Consider the following 13,856-nt stretch of genomic DNA (forward strand, 5'->3'; position numbering starts at 1 on the left):
GGGAGAGCTTATTCAATGATTAATTTTCTTTCACTGCGACAACCTTGTGAGCAAGGAATTATACAGGTTTTATAGGTGGGATAATTAAGTGTTAATGAATATTGCGTACACACATGAACATATCTGCACAAAGATACAGAACTTTTTAGATGGAATTTGTGGAGCCTCGATCTTTAATTTTGTTTTGAAACAAGGTGTCTCTATGTAGCTGCTCACTACTCTGGAACTCACTATGTAGACCAGGCTGGCCTAGAACTCACAAAGACCCACCTGCCTCTGCCTCCCGAATGCCGGGATTAAAGGTGTACTCTACTGTTCCTGGCCAAACATTCCTAATATTTCTAAAGTGCGTCCTCTAATATGTTTTACCCTTTACAAAATGCTTTTAAGTCAAAACTAGACAGAGGGCTAGAGACATGGCTCAGTGTTTAAAGCACGTGTTGTCCTTATAGAGAGAAGACTTGAATTTGGTTCCCAGAAACCATACCAGGTGCCCCACACTGCCTTGTAGCCCCATGTCCAGTGCTTGGACACCCTCATCTTGCTATCAGAAGCCTGTACTCATGTATATACACACATCCTCGCTCTAGTCTCACAATGCAAATAGTAAAAAATAATTTTTCTTTAAATGTATAGCTATTCCCTGTACTAATGCTGGCCGCTGGCTTTCCTACTGTTCTGTGACTTTAAAGGTTATGCTTGACCATGTAAGGGAGCACTTTAGCATTCCCTAACTTCCTGTGGCTCTATATTTATTTTTTAAAATAAAAATTCATAAGACATTTATATCCTAGATATCAACCTTTTGTAGAGAAAATTAAGAGATCAAGAACGGATTACTGTTTGTCAAAGTAACTGAAGCAGGAATAGGTAGGTGTGTTTTGCAAGTGGAATTCTCAAGGGACTTAGACTATGGAGGTGGGTGTGGTGGCAACCTACACCTGATAGACTGCACGGAAATGCATATGAGGAGTACAGCAAGTTGTTGAAATCTAGAAAAGCTCTGTGAAGGACGTCAATGTCAGCTTCCTGGTATCCATTCTGTACTTACTGTAGGTAGGAAACTATAGCCACCAGACTGAACTGGGTACAAGAGCCCCCTCTCTCCATTTTTGAGGCTTCCTGTGAATCTATGAGTATAACGAGTTTGGTTTTTTTTTTTTTTAAGAGTGAATATTTAGCAAAGTAATCAAATATTTCTCAGAAACTTCTCCTGGCAAATGGTTTGTCCTGATGCAGTAAAATAACTGTAAGAGAAGATGATTTTGGTCCAGGACATACCTCCAAAGGATCAAGCTTTCTAAAGAGTGGCTAATGGAAAAGAAGGTTTGAAGGGGTCGGGGAGGGATGAATACAGCTCGTTTTCAGAAGTCAACTAAAATCTAGGATTTTGAAAAGAGAAATGAGTTTCTTTGTTCTCTCTCTCTCTCTCTCTCTCTCTCTCTCTCTCTCTCTCTCTCTCAGTTAAGGTTGATTTCATCAACTTTAAGATCCCTCCCCATGGAAAATGGTATCTAATAAAAAATACATGGCAAGTAATAATAGCTAACTGTACCTGCCTGTTAGTACCCATCTGGAACCATTTTAAGTTATGACACCTATAAACACGTTTTAACCTCAGAACACATTGCTGCAGGTTTTTAAATATTCCCATCTTACTGATGAGGACAAAGACTTGTTTCACAGGCAGTAATGTTGCAACTGGGTTATATGTAACTCTTGCTACAGTTCAGCTTTAGACATATTTATCTTTGGACCCTTATTTCTTTCTTTAATTAAAACACTATTATATTAATCCTCTCCATTCATATTAATCTGATGGAGTATGTTCTTGAGTAAATGCGTTATTTGCCCATAAGCTCTATTTTGTTTACAAAGCTGGAGGGGGGTAGAAGAAACTTATGACATTGGTAAAATTGTAATTTCTTTGCAAACCTGAGCAACTTAGGAAGACTGTTTCAAGTTTTAAAGTCGGAGCAAGGGATGGATGTGTCTCAGGGATGTAGTGTGCAAGATGGTAGATTCAAAGTCTACTATCAAAAGAGAATCTCACTTTTTTGGTTTTTTGGTTTTTTTACAAGACAGGGCTGGCTTCTCCGTGTAGCCGTGGCTGTCTTGAAATTTACTCTGTAGACCAGGCTAGTCTCAACTCAGAGATCCGTCGAAGTATATCTATATATTCTAGGTGTTTTGACATCTTTCCTATCCTTCAGGCCACACAAGCAAGACAGCCAAAGGCGCTCAGACTTGGGGGAGGGGGCGGGGGGGAGGAACAAAGTCTGGAACTCCAGGACTTCCGGAGGCGGTTGGGAGCACTTGGGCGTTCAAGAGTAACTACTTCCGAGCGTTAGCACGAGCAGGCCCTGCGGACCCCTGTCCTAGGCAGCTTCTGAGGCCTTGTAGGATTCTTCGAAGGCCTGCGTGATGGCTTCTCGGTATGACAGGGCAATCACTGTCTTCTCCCCGGATGGACACCTTTTCCAAGTGGAGTATGCCCAGGAAGCAGTGAAGAAAGGCTCCACCGCGGTAAGCTGCTCCCCCAGGCAGCCGCTATTCCAGCTCTGGCTCCCAGGGCAAAGGCTCTGGTGTGAGAAATATTTCCTTTACTGGGGACACAGCCTCAGGTTGGCAGTGGAGGTTACAGAGTTCAGCCCTCTGCAACTGCCTTTGTTTAACAACAGCCACAGACTGGTGTATGTTTCTATTAACTGACAAAACACCTAGAACATTCTACATCGGTGTTCAGGGCCACTTCCTTGTGAATCCACTGACCCAAGGTAGAGTTTGTAGTTCTTTCATATAAAAATTTGATAAAAATTAAAACCTTCCAGCACCACCACCCGCCCCCCGCCAACACGCCCCCAGTCCCAGAACGAATCAAATACTAACTTCCTGTTAGTGCGAGAACAGTTAGAAATGCTAATCCAAATGGCTTCATTAAAAGTAATTGCTCAGATTTCAACCTCAGTACTTGGCAGTGTTTCAAAGGCCCCGGCCCTCCCAAATCCTCACTTTTGCACTTGCTGTGTGTGCACGCACATGTGGGTGTTCAAGTAATACTGGAAATTTCATGAGATTCTACCCTGTTTTAGACTTATGAATCTACATCACCTGAAAACTTTTAAATACCCAGGACAGCTGTTACGCTGCTGCCAAGCTTTAACTGCGTTCAATAATCATCATAATTTATGAAAAATTTAAAGGACAAAAGTGCCCCAGTGAAAGATCTAGCACCCCCCCCCAGGCTTCTGAGCCCTAGTCCATGAATACAGGATATGATTTTTTTTTAAAAAATCTCTCAAATTTCACGACTATGTTTGTGTGTGTTTTGGAAATTGAGACAGTAGCTATGAGAATTCACAGAACATCTCCCAGTCTACAAGTATCAGCTTCCACTTCTATATCAACTTGATAATGGAAAGAAGTTAATTCACTTTTGTTATAAATCTAATAAATCTATCAAATGTAAAATGGCAAAAATAATTACAAAAAAAGAGATCATTTTAAAAATATTTTCCTATTTACATGGGCCCACTAGTTAAGCTTTGTTAGAACTAGAAGTTTAAGGAAAGCCCGGTATTGCTTAAACCAAAGGGGTACCATTTTGATAAAAACAAAAAGTTATATAGTCCCCAGCATGGTGCGTAGCATATGGTTAGGAAATAATGCCCCAGTTTTAGAGCCTAAAATAAGTAATGGGATAAGATGGGGGTGTGATAAGAAACCACACCGGCTCATTTAAAGAGCTTTAAGGATGTTACGGAGCTGACTGATAGCTCCTTTGTAAGGAGCTATAAAAGGGTAAGGACATAAACAGACCTGCACTGGGCATCTTTAAGGATACACTGGAAGGATGAGACTCTTACCTCAGAATTATGAAATTATAATTTGCATCTTTTTATGGAGTTATTCATTGTGTTTCCTTGAGGGTGCTATGACCTTTTACATTGAATAAAGTTATGCTGTTAAATATTGTTGTCTATAAACAGTAGATATGATGGATTACAAGTAAGCCTGCCTGATCAGCTTTGACCGCTATGAAGACATGACATTACTTAGTAAGATGATATAAAAATTATATGGGCCATAATTAGAGAGCCCAGGTTCTGCTCCCTGCTTGATAATTAGCTAACAGCACATACTGGGGCCGGAAGGAAGGCTTCCTTCCTTTTGGTTCAGTTTCTTTTTCTATAAAGACAAAATATATTTGAATGACATTTTGGAAAAGTACCGCAATCTTAGGAGAGCCTGTGAATCATAGCATTATCATAAAAAAGTTAAAATTTATTCTCATTCTTCGATTTATCCTTTCCCTGACCCCGGATTTTTATGAGGGCTATATTTTAACTTGTTGAATCTCAGCTCTGTTGTATAACTTTCATAGCGTTCCTTAGTCAGTATCCACATCTTTAAGAGGTGGCTTCTAGATTTCACTAATCAATGTTTCTGTCACTGTACACAGAAGGGAAAACATTTGCTTTTCCTTTTTTCCTTTTTCAAGACGAGGTTTTCCTGTGTAACTGTGGCTGTCCTAGAAGCCAGTCTGTAGACCAGGCTGGCCTCAAACTCAGAGATCCTCCTCTGCCTTTTGAGTGCTGGGGACTAAAGGGGTACACCACCACCCATATTTTATTTTTTTAATGTTGATTTGTGTCCTTTGTTTCTTGGTGCTAGATGTCAAACCCAGGGCCCTGAACATGCTGCGTGTGTGCGCTCCTGTTGAGTGATATTTCAGCCCTTACCTCTCCGTTAAGAATCTCCATTCGTAGGCTGAGAAATAGCTCCATGAGCAAAATGTTTGCTGTGCAAGCATGAGACCTGGAGCTGAGGCTCCAGAACCTGTGTTTAGATAATGCACAGAGCTACGTGTTTATAATGAAAGGGGGAGCAGAAGGCTTTCCAGGGCTCTCCGACTCGCCAGCCTAGTCTAATCGAACAGAAGGTGTGGATATTTGTACACTACCCTGTGAGTGCTGGGAACCAAAACGGGTCCTCTGCAAGAGCAAGTGTTTTTAACTAATTGTTCCTTTTTATAATTTGAGAGATCTGTTTGTCTTATTTCTGTATATGACTGTGTGCACCTTCCTAAGTTTGTGTGCACTGTGTGTGTTGATATCCTCCGAAGCCAGAAGAGGGCGTAAGATCCTCTGGAGCTGGAGTTGTAGCAGTTATGAACTACCAGATGTGGGTGCTGGGACCCAAACCAGAGTCCTCTATGTGAGCAATAAAGGCTCTTGACTGCCTAGCCATAGCAGTAGTATTTTTTTTTAGTAAAATAAACATCAAAATAGCTCCTTATTCATAAGATTGATGTGTGTGAAAGAAGCAATACAAGTTAAGATGTAATTCACATAAACTATTAATTGGAACTGTTACTATTTATGATTCTTCCCTTTTTTGATTCAGTTTGTCTCTGGTCCTTCCAGCATGTCAATTTTCTAAGTCCTTTCAAAAAGACTTACATGCTAACCTAGATTGTAGGGTTTCACTGTGAAGTGGTAGATACTATCCTAGTTTTTAAAGAACTTACTGTCTAGAAAGAAACTTCGAGGGCTGGAGAGATGGCTCAGCGGTTAAGAGCACCCGACTGCTCTTCCAGAGGTCATGAGTTCAATTCCCAGCAACCACATGGTGGCTCACAACCATCTGTAAAGAGATCTGATGCCCTCTTCTGGTGTATCTGAAGACAGCTACAGTGTACTTATATATAATAAATAAATAAATCTTTAAAAAAAAAAAAAAAAAAGAAACTCCGAGAAATAAGAGAAAAGTCCGAGATGGGAATGGTGGTACATGACCGTACAGCAACACTCAGGAAGACTGTGAGTTCCAGGCCAGCGCGGGCTATGTTGGGATTCCCTTTATTATAAAATAAAAAGTCCGTACAAGGCCTAAATGAGTATAATACTAGAGATGGCAAGGGATGCTACAGAAATTGCAGTTACAAGAGAAACCCTCCTTAGAAAGCATATTTAAGGAGCCATTGGAAAGATGGACATTACCAGGTGAGGAGGTGGAAAGCAGAGGAAGGAAGAGTATTTTAAACAAAGAGAATATCATGTGGGAAGACAAGACAACTACATTGTAGAGTGAAAAGACATTCAGAATGGCTGAGAAAACAATAGGAAGGTTTGAGTCCAGAAACCTGAAGGATCCTGGAAGGATTTGGGGGTGACTACTGTCCCTTTTTAGGTTCTTGATATTTTCTTCTCAAAACAGACTGCATATATATATATCACTGGGTCATGGCACCCAGTCCTGCAAGTCCACCACTAGAGATCCTGCTAACTTTTCTTCTCTGGAGGAGCTGATGGGATATGAGTCCCAAGATGGTGGTGAGGGTTTGTTTCAAGCAAGATGATGCCCGTCTGCTTCAGCACAAAGGACAGATGACATGCACAGTACAAATGTCCTTGGATCCTTTTGTCCTGTGTCTTGCTGTTGTCTTTGTTTGCTTAGTGAGAATCTGCTCTACATATGCCAAGTAGGAAGCAAAGAATGGTGACTGAGATACACCCCACCTCCATTTCTTCCTTTCTCCCTCCCTCTCTTCTTTCTCTTCTTCCTTTTCCCCTCTCCTTTCCAAAGATTTCTCCAGCTACCCTGTGAGCATTGGATGGGATGAGATTAGAACTAGATTTGGAGAGACCAGTTACACCCCTGTGATAATCATATAGATAAAAGCTGTTGCTAGGGCTCCAACAAAAGTGGTAACAAAGCAGGTCCCGGGAAACACTGTCCTGACTATCTCGTTGGTGTTGGTCAGGAAAGTAAGAATCTAAGACGGTGCCTCTGTCTGAGTTGAGCTGCAGTTTTATTATGAATGTGAATCGTGTGATACTATAACCGACTTGGTTAGACTAAGGTGTTCCTGAAGTTACCCCTTTGCCTCAGCTTGAATGCTCATGCTGGGTCATGGCCCCTCAGATGAGCGATGCTGATGGTTTACTTCTAATGAATGAAGTGATGGAATGCCACTCTGCAGATGGAGGGCAATCAGGTGGCTCCGTTTCCTCATCTCCGCTTGCCCATACTGCTTTCTGTTACTCGCTCTAGTGGAGCCCATTTGCCATGTCACAAGTGGCCCTGCACAGAGGCCTGTGTTGCAAGAGAGTTCAGAAAGCAGCTGTGCAAAATATAATACTGAGTGTGGTGGCACTTGAGCAAGAGGATTGCGAGCTCAAGGCCAGCCTAGGCTACATAGCAAGACCTTGAGTTAAATCAAGAAACAAACAAATCTAGTATACAACCAATATACATGTTTAAAACTCAAAGATTGATATTGGCTAGAGATTATATTAATTTAATTTGTTAATTAAATTAATTAATAATTAACATTAATCACTAAAATAAAGTAATTAGATTGTTTAATTATATCTTTATTAATTTGTATGTCTAAGTGTGTGTGTGCACATGTGAGTGTAGTGCCTATGGAGGCCAGCAGAGGGCTCTGGGTCCCCTGGAGATAGAGGAGGTTGTAACTCACTCTATGTGGTTCTAGGAAAGAACACTGGACACATGTACCACACGGCATATATGCAAGCAAAAACCCATACACTTAAAAATAAAGAAATTATTTTAAAAACAATTTGGGTGCTGGGAACTAAACCCCAGACAAGTTATACTATGACCACAAGTTACACAAGTACCACAGCACACATGCACATGCAAGTGAGTGTATACACACACACACACACACACACACACACACACACACACACAAAGAAATAAACAATTTAAACTGCTAGACCAGCTTACTAGCCTCTTTTTAATTTTTTAAAAATAATTATTTAGTTTATGTATATGAGCACACTGTAGCCGTGTTCAGACACACCAGAAGAGGGTATTGGATCCCATTACAGATGGTTGTGAGTCACCATTATAGTTGCTGGGAATTGTACTCAGGATCTCTGGAAGAGCAGTCAGTACTCCTAACTGCTGAGCCATCTCTCCAATTCCTACTAACTTCTTTCTAAATTATAAAATTACATGTATGTATTTGTTCAGTGCTCTCAGAAGCCAAAAGATGGCATTGAAACATGGGGTTACAGTCGGTTGTTTGTGTGTATGTGTGTGTGTTACTAACTGACGTGCACACACCACCACCACCCCAGCCTCAGCAAAGGCAACAGGTACTCTTAACCACGGCACTGAACCATCTAACCAGCCTCACCCACTGTATTTTAAAGCATGAGACAGAAGCAGGCTCCAAACGTTGCAGGCAGCAGCAGACGGAGAGACCTGGGATATTCACTGAGCCTGCAACCTGAGCAGCAGTCTGAGAGCATCTGAAAAACACTCAGAACGGATTCCAGAAGTGGCATCAGCACTTCCTGTCCTTCCAGAGGATCTGAGTTCATTTCCCAGCACTTAACACCTGACAGCTCACAGCCATCTTGCAACTCGAGGTGGTGGAAAAGATTTGAGAACTACACAGGATTTGGCAAGATGTAAAACAAGTCAAAGACAGTGTCTATAGGGATCACAGACTACAAGCAGCACAACAACATCAGGAAAGACTACTCAGACCCAGGGACCAACATTTGCATCCTGACTCACGAAGAGTGGATCGGTATTATAGTGACCCAGCCTCACAAGGGCCTCCTTAGGAGAAACAGTACCATTAGAAACCAGTCTTCTGAAGGAATGCTAAGAAATTTAACCAACATCTGTCATGAGACCTCCCACTGACAATGAACTACTCAAAGGCAAGAGCAGCCCTCACTACTTGACCCCAAAGGACTACTAGGTGTGTGACTAGCATATGAGATTCCCACTAGAACTTCCAGCAATGTGATCAATATCTGGGATCCCAGGAATAAGTGCTGAAAGAGTTGAGGTTTCAACTACCAACCAAGCAGTGTTTATTGGTTTATTTTATGTATATAGATATTTTACCTGCATGTGTCCATGGAGGCCAGAATAAGGCAGCACCAGTAATCTTTTTTTTTTTTTTTTTTTTGAGAATACCAAAGACTGAGCCTGGAATTTGGAACAGAAGCCTAGTAGGGAAAAACAGCACTTCAAATGTACTATGATCTAGTCCCTCTTGAACATTACAAACATTTCCATTAATAAAAATGCTCTGGGCATAAGAGATGACTCAGTGGTGAAGAGTACTGGCTGTTGTTCCAGAGGACCCTGGTATGAATCCCAGTACTCATGTAGTGGATCACAAACATGGATGACTCCAGGCCCAGGGATTGGATCCCTTCTCTGGCCTCCATGGGCGCCAGGGATACATGTGCATAGACACATATGAGGCAAAACCCAGACACATAAAACAAGAAATACCTTGAAAATTCCAAACAATGATTTACCATCTAATGCAAAAAACATGAAACACAAAAGCATCATCTCTTTCAGAAATTATTAATCTCAGTAATATACTCAAATGAGAGTAAACAAGATGATATCCTTGACAAATTCAAAAGAATGATTATAAGTGTATTTGAAGAAATCAGAGCGTATACAAAGTCCTGAATGAGTTTAAAACACACGTGCGCGCGCGCGCGCGCACACACACACACACACACACACACACACACACACACACACCCCACAACTGGAGAGAATAAGGAAGTAAAAATAGGATATGAAAGTAAAATTCAATAAAGAGAAGTAGTGAAAAGAAATGCAGATTAAAAGTACTGCGAGTGAAATGGTCAGATATTCTATTAAGATCCATAGAACCCTCACCGATAGAACAGATCGAGGAAGGACAAAATTCTGGGCATAAAGTAATGCAGAACAATTTGAAGGTTCAGACAATGGCACAGATAGAGAGAAGCTATGTATAAGACACTGTAGATCGATGTGTAGATCTCAGTTAGGGTTTCTATAGCTGTGAATCGACACCATGGCCACAGCAGCTCTTACGAAGGACAGCATTTATTTGGGGCTGGGTTACAGGTTCAGAGGTTTAGTTCATTGTCATGGTGGGACATGTGGCACCTCGTAGGCACACCTGGTGCTGGAGAAGGAGCTCAGAGTTCTGCATGTGGATCAGGAAGCAGTAGGGAGGGAAAGAGCCACTGGCGTTGGCTTGAGTTCCTGAAACCTCAAAGTCCACCCCAAGCGACACAGTTCTCCAAGGCTGCACCAATCCAACAAGGCCACATGTCCTAAGCCTTTTGAACAATCCTGTGCTCTATAAGCCTATGGGGAGCCATTTTAATTCAAACCACCACATTCCATTCTCTGACCCCATTTGCTTGTAGCGATATCATAGTACAAAATGCATTCGGTCCAACTTCAAAAGTCCCCATAGTCTATCACAGTCTCAGCAATGTTTAACATCGGAAGTTCAAAGTCTCTGATACTCATGGCAGTGTGTAAAATCAAAATGAAAACGCAGATCACGTACTTGCAACAAGCAAATAGCACAAGTTATACCTTACCATTGCCAAGGAGAGGAAAGGGAGCCATAGTTAGGAAATACTGGACCAGAGCAATGCTGAAAGCCAACTGGACGAACTCTGCGTCTTTCTGCTTGGTATCAAAGTGCTCTTCAGATCTCTAACCCCCCAGCTGTGTTGACTGCAGCACACTTCTTTCTTTTGGGTTGGTTCCACACAGTTGCCAACTTTCACTGGCAGTTACCCCCTAGCTCTGGCATTTCCAGCATCTTGGGGCTGCCAAAGCAATCTAGGGTTTACCTCTACTGCTTCATACAGAGGCCTTTCGCAGCCTCACACAGTGGCCTCTGGGCCTCCATGCAGCCATGGTCTTGATCTCATCAGCTTTCTTTAGTCACAGAAGGCGATTCCATACTCCGTTTTCTCTATCCTTGACTCTAAAGCCAAAACCAGTAGCCACAGCTGTCAGGTTTTGGTGCTCGCTGGGGCTGGAACATGACCGAATTAGATCAGTTACATAGAAAACATCATCTTTCTCTTTTTGATTGTTTCCTTCACTGCCTAAACGTGGCTACCCTAGAATTCACTCTAAATCAGGCTGTCCTTGGCGTCTGAAATCCACCTGCCTCTGCCTCCCGAGTGCTGGGGTTGAAAGTGTGTGCTTTTCGTTAGTCTCTTCACCAGTAAGAAGTTTATGTGGGTGCCCTGTAGTCACCCCTCCCTTTATTCTTGGTGTTCCTTTTCTTCTCAAACTGTACATCCTGGGTTTTTCCTTGCTCAGCTTGTCATCTTTGGTATAGATCTGCATAAATGTAGCCACCAATAACCAAGCAGCACAGTTCAGACTCGGTTGTCTGGAGACTTCCTCTGCCAATGCTGTGAGTTCAAAACTCTCTAACTTAGCCTCAAGCCTATTTGTTTGGACAAGGGGAGAATACAGCCACATTCTTTGCTGGAATGGCACAAGGATGATCTCTAGGTCACATGTCAAAATTCTCTTCCGAAACCTCATGAGCCCCCACAATTAAAATCACCCTCAGCACCACTGCCTTCCGTGCTCACACTAGTGGAGTGCATTAAGCCCCACTTAAAATGTTCAGTCTATCCAGAGTCCCAAAATGTTCCATAGTTCTCCAGGCAAAACCATGGTAAGGCCTATAACAGCAATACCCCAGTCGCTCGGTAGCAACTTCTGTTTTAGTGTTTCTGTGGCTGTGAAGGGACACCATGATCGTGCAACTCTTACAGAGGAAAACATTTAACTGCAGCTGGCTTATAGGTACAGAGATTTAGTCCATCGTCATCATGGTGGAAAGCATGGTGTCATGCTGGCAATCATGGTGTTGGAGAAGGAACCGAGTTCTACACCCAGATTGGCAGACAGCAAGAAAGGATAGAGAACCACTGGGCCTGACTTCAACTTCTGAAACCCCAAAACCCAACCCCAGTGACACACTTCCTCCAACAAGGCCACATGTCCCTATCCTTTTACCACTCCGTATGAGCCTATGAGAGCCATTTTCATTCAAAACACAACATTATGGGACACTAAATAGGCCAGACAATCTCCACTCATCATATTATAGTCAAATTATTAAATATACAAGAGAAAAAATGATATTTGGCAACTATAAGAGGGAAACACCAAGTCACACACAAAAACATGCTATCATAATAACACCATATTTCAACAGAAACTTTAAAAGCTCTGAGTTCTTAGAATTATATATTTCAAGTTCTGAAAGAAAACAGTTATCAGCCCACACTACAATACACAGTAAAGCTGTTGATCATAAATGAAGGAGAAAGAAAAAAAATAATAAAAGGCTAAAGGAATTTATGACCTCTATACTAGCTCTAAAGGGATTTTTGAAGGAATCTTTCCAACAAATAAACAAATAAATCTATGAGGCCAAAGGGAAGACTAAACCACACGACAATACAACATAAGCAAACAAGGACTAAGAAAACACACAAAATATTGAAAAAATGTCTCTGGAATTAGTAGCAGATTTCAATAAGTCAATACTAGTGGTCTAAATTTCTTAGCCTAAAGACACAAACTAGAAGATTGAATTAAAAAAATAGGATCTAGCCAAAGCTCTCAGAAAACAAAGGCAGGAGGCTTTCTGTGAGTTCTGTCATGAAGCAAAACCTTAAACTCATGAAATCTATTTGATGCACCTCAAAACTGTATACAACCCCTGACTGAAAAAAATGGAAAAAGGTATTCCAAGACATGAAAACAGAAAACTATCCGACAAAACTACTTTTAAAAGTAGATAAGGAATGATCACCCAGAGAACATTACAGTTTTAAACATATATGAACAAAACACAAGAGCCCTTGGTTTCATGAAACAAATGCTACCAATGTAAAGACACATGTCAACCCCAACAAGATAACAGTGGCTCATTCTAACTGCACAGCCTCACCATGTCATCCTGGTGAAAACTGAGAGAAGCGTCACTTAAGTGACACTGGAGATTACAGAGGTCATATTCCGTCTCAGCACCTGTAGACTCCATACTCTTCTCATTAGTACATGGAAATGGATTTAAAATAGATCATATTGCAAAAATACTCAATAAAATTCTCATAAACCAAGTCCAAGAACACATCAAAATTATCAATATGTTCAAGTAGGCTTCATTCCAGGGATGCAGGGATGGTTCAATATATGGGAATTCATCAACATAATCCACTATATAAACAAACTCAATGGAAAAAATACATGTTCATCTTATTAGATGCTAAAAATGCATTTGACAAAATTCAACACCCCTTCATGTTAAAAGCCTTAGAAAGATCAGAAATTCAAGGCTCATACCTAAACATAGTAAAAAACAATAGTCAGCAAACCAGTAGCCAACATCAGACTAAATGGAGAGTAACTTGAAGCAATTCCACTAAAATCAGGGACTGGACAAGGCTGCCCACTCTCTCCCTACTTATTCATTATAGTACTCAAAGTTCTAGCCAGAGCAGTCAGGCAACAAAAGGAGGTCAAAGGGATACAAATTGGAAAGGAAGAAGTAAAAATATCACTATTTGCAGATGATAAGGTAGTGTACTTAAGTGACCCCAAAAATTCCACCAGAGAACACCTAAACCTGTTAAACAACTTCAGCAAAGTGGCTGGATATCAAATGAACTCAAACAAATCAGTAGCCTTCCTCTACTCAAAGGATAAACAGGCTGAGAAACAAATTAAGGAAACAACACCCTTCACAATAGTCCCAAATAATATAAAATATCTTGGCGTGATTCTAACCAAGCAAGTGAAAGATCTGTATGACAAAAACTTCAAGTCTCCGAAGAAATCAAAGAACTCAAAAGATGGAAAAATCTCCCATGCTCATGGATTGGCCAGATCAATATAGTAAATATGGCCATCTTGCCAAAAACAATCTACAGAATTCCCACTCAATTCTTCATAGAGTTAGAAAGACTAATTTGCAAATTCATTTGGAATAACAAAAATCAGTGATAGCAAAA

General features: G+C 41.1%; 1 protein-coding gene across 1 annotated transcript in view; it reads left to right on the forward strand.

Moving 5' to 3' along the window:
• Positions 1-2,325: 2,325 nt before the first annotated feature.
• Psma8 (proteasome 20S subunit alpha 8) overlaps positions 2,326-13,856 on the forward strand; it is a 64,450-nt gene continuing 52,919 nt past the window's right edge. The window contains 1 exon segment of the mRNA NM_001108884.3: positions 2,326-2,526. Within this exon segment, the coding sequence (NP_001102354.1) occupies positions 2,425-2,526 (102 nt within the window). The 5' untranslated portion in view covers positions 2,326-2,424.

The sequence above is a fragment of the Rattus norvegicus genome, chromosome 18, assembly GCF_021556685.1.
Source record: "Rattus norvegicus strain SHRSP/BbbUtx chromosome 18, alternate assembly SHRSP_T2T, whole genome shotgun sequence".
NCBI lineage: Eukaryota > Metazoa > Chordata > Mammalia > Rodentia > Muridae > Rattus > Rattus norvegicus.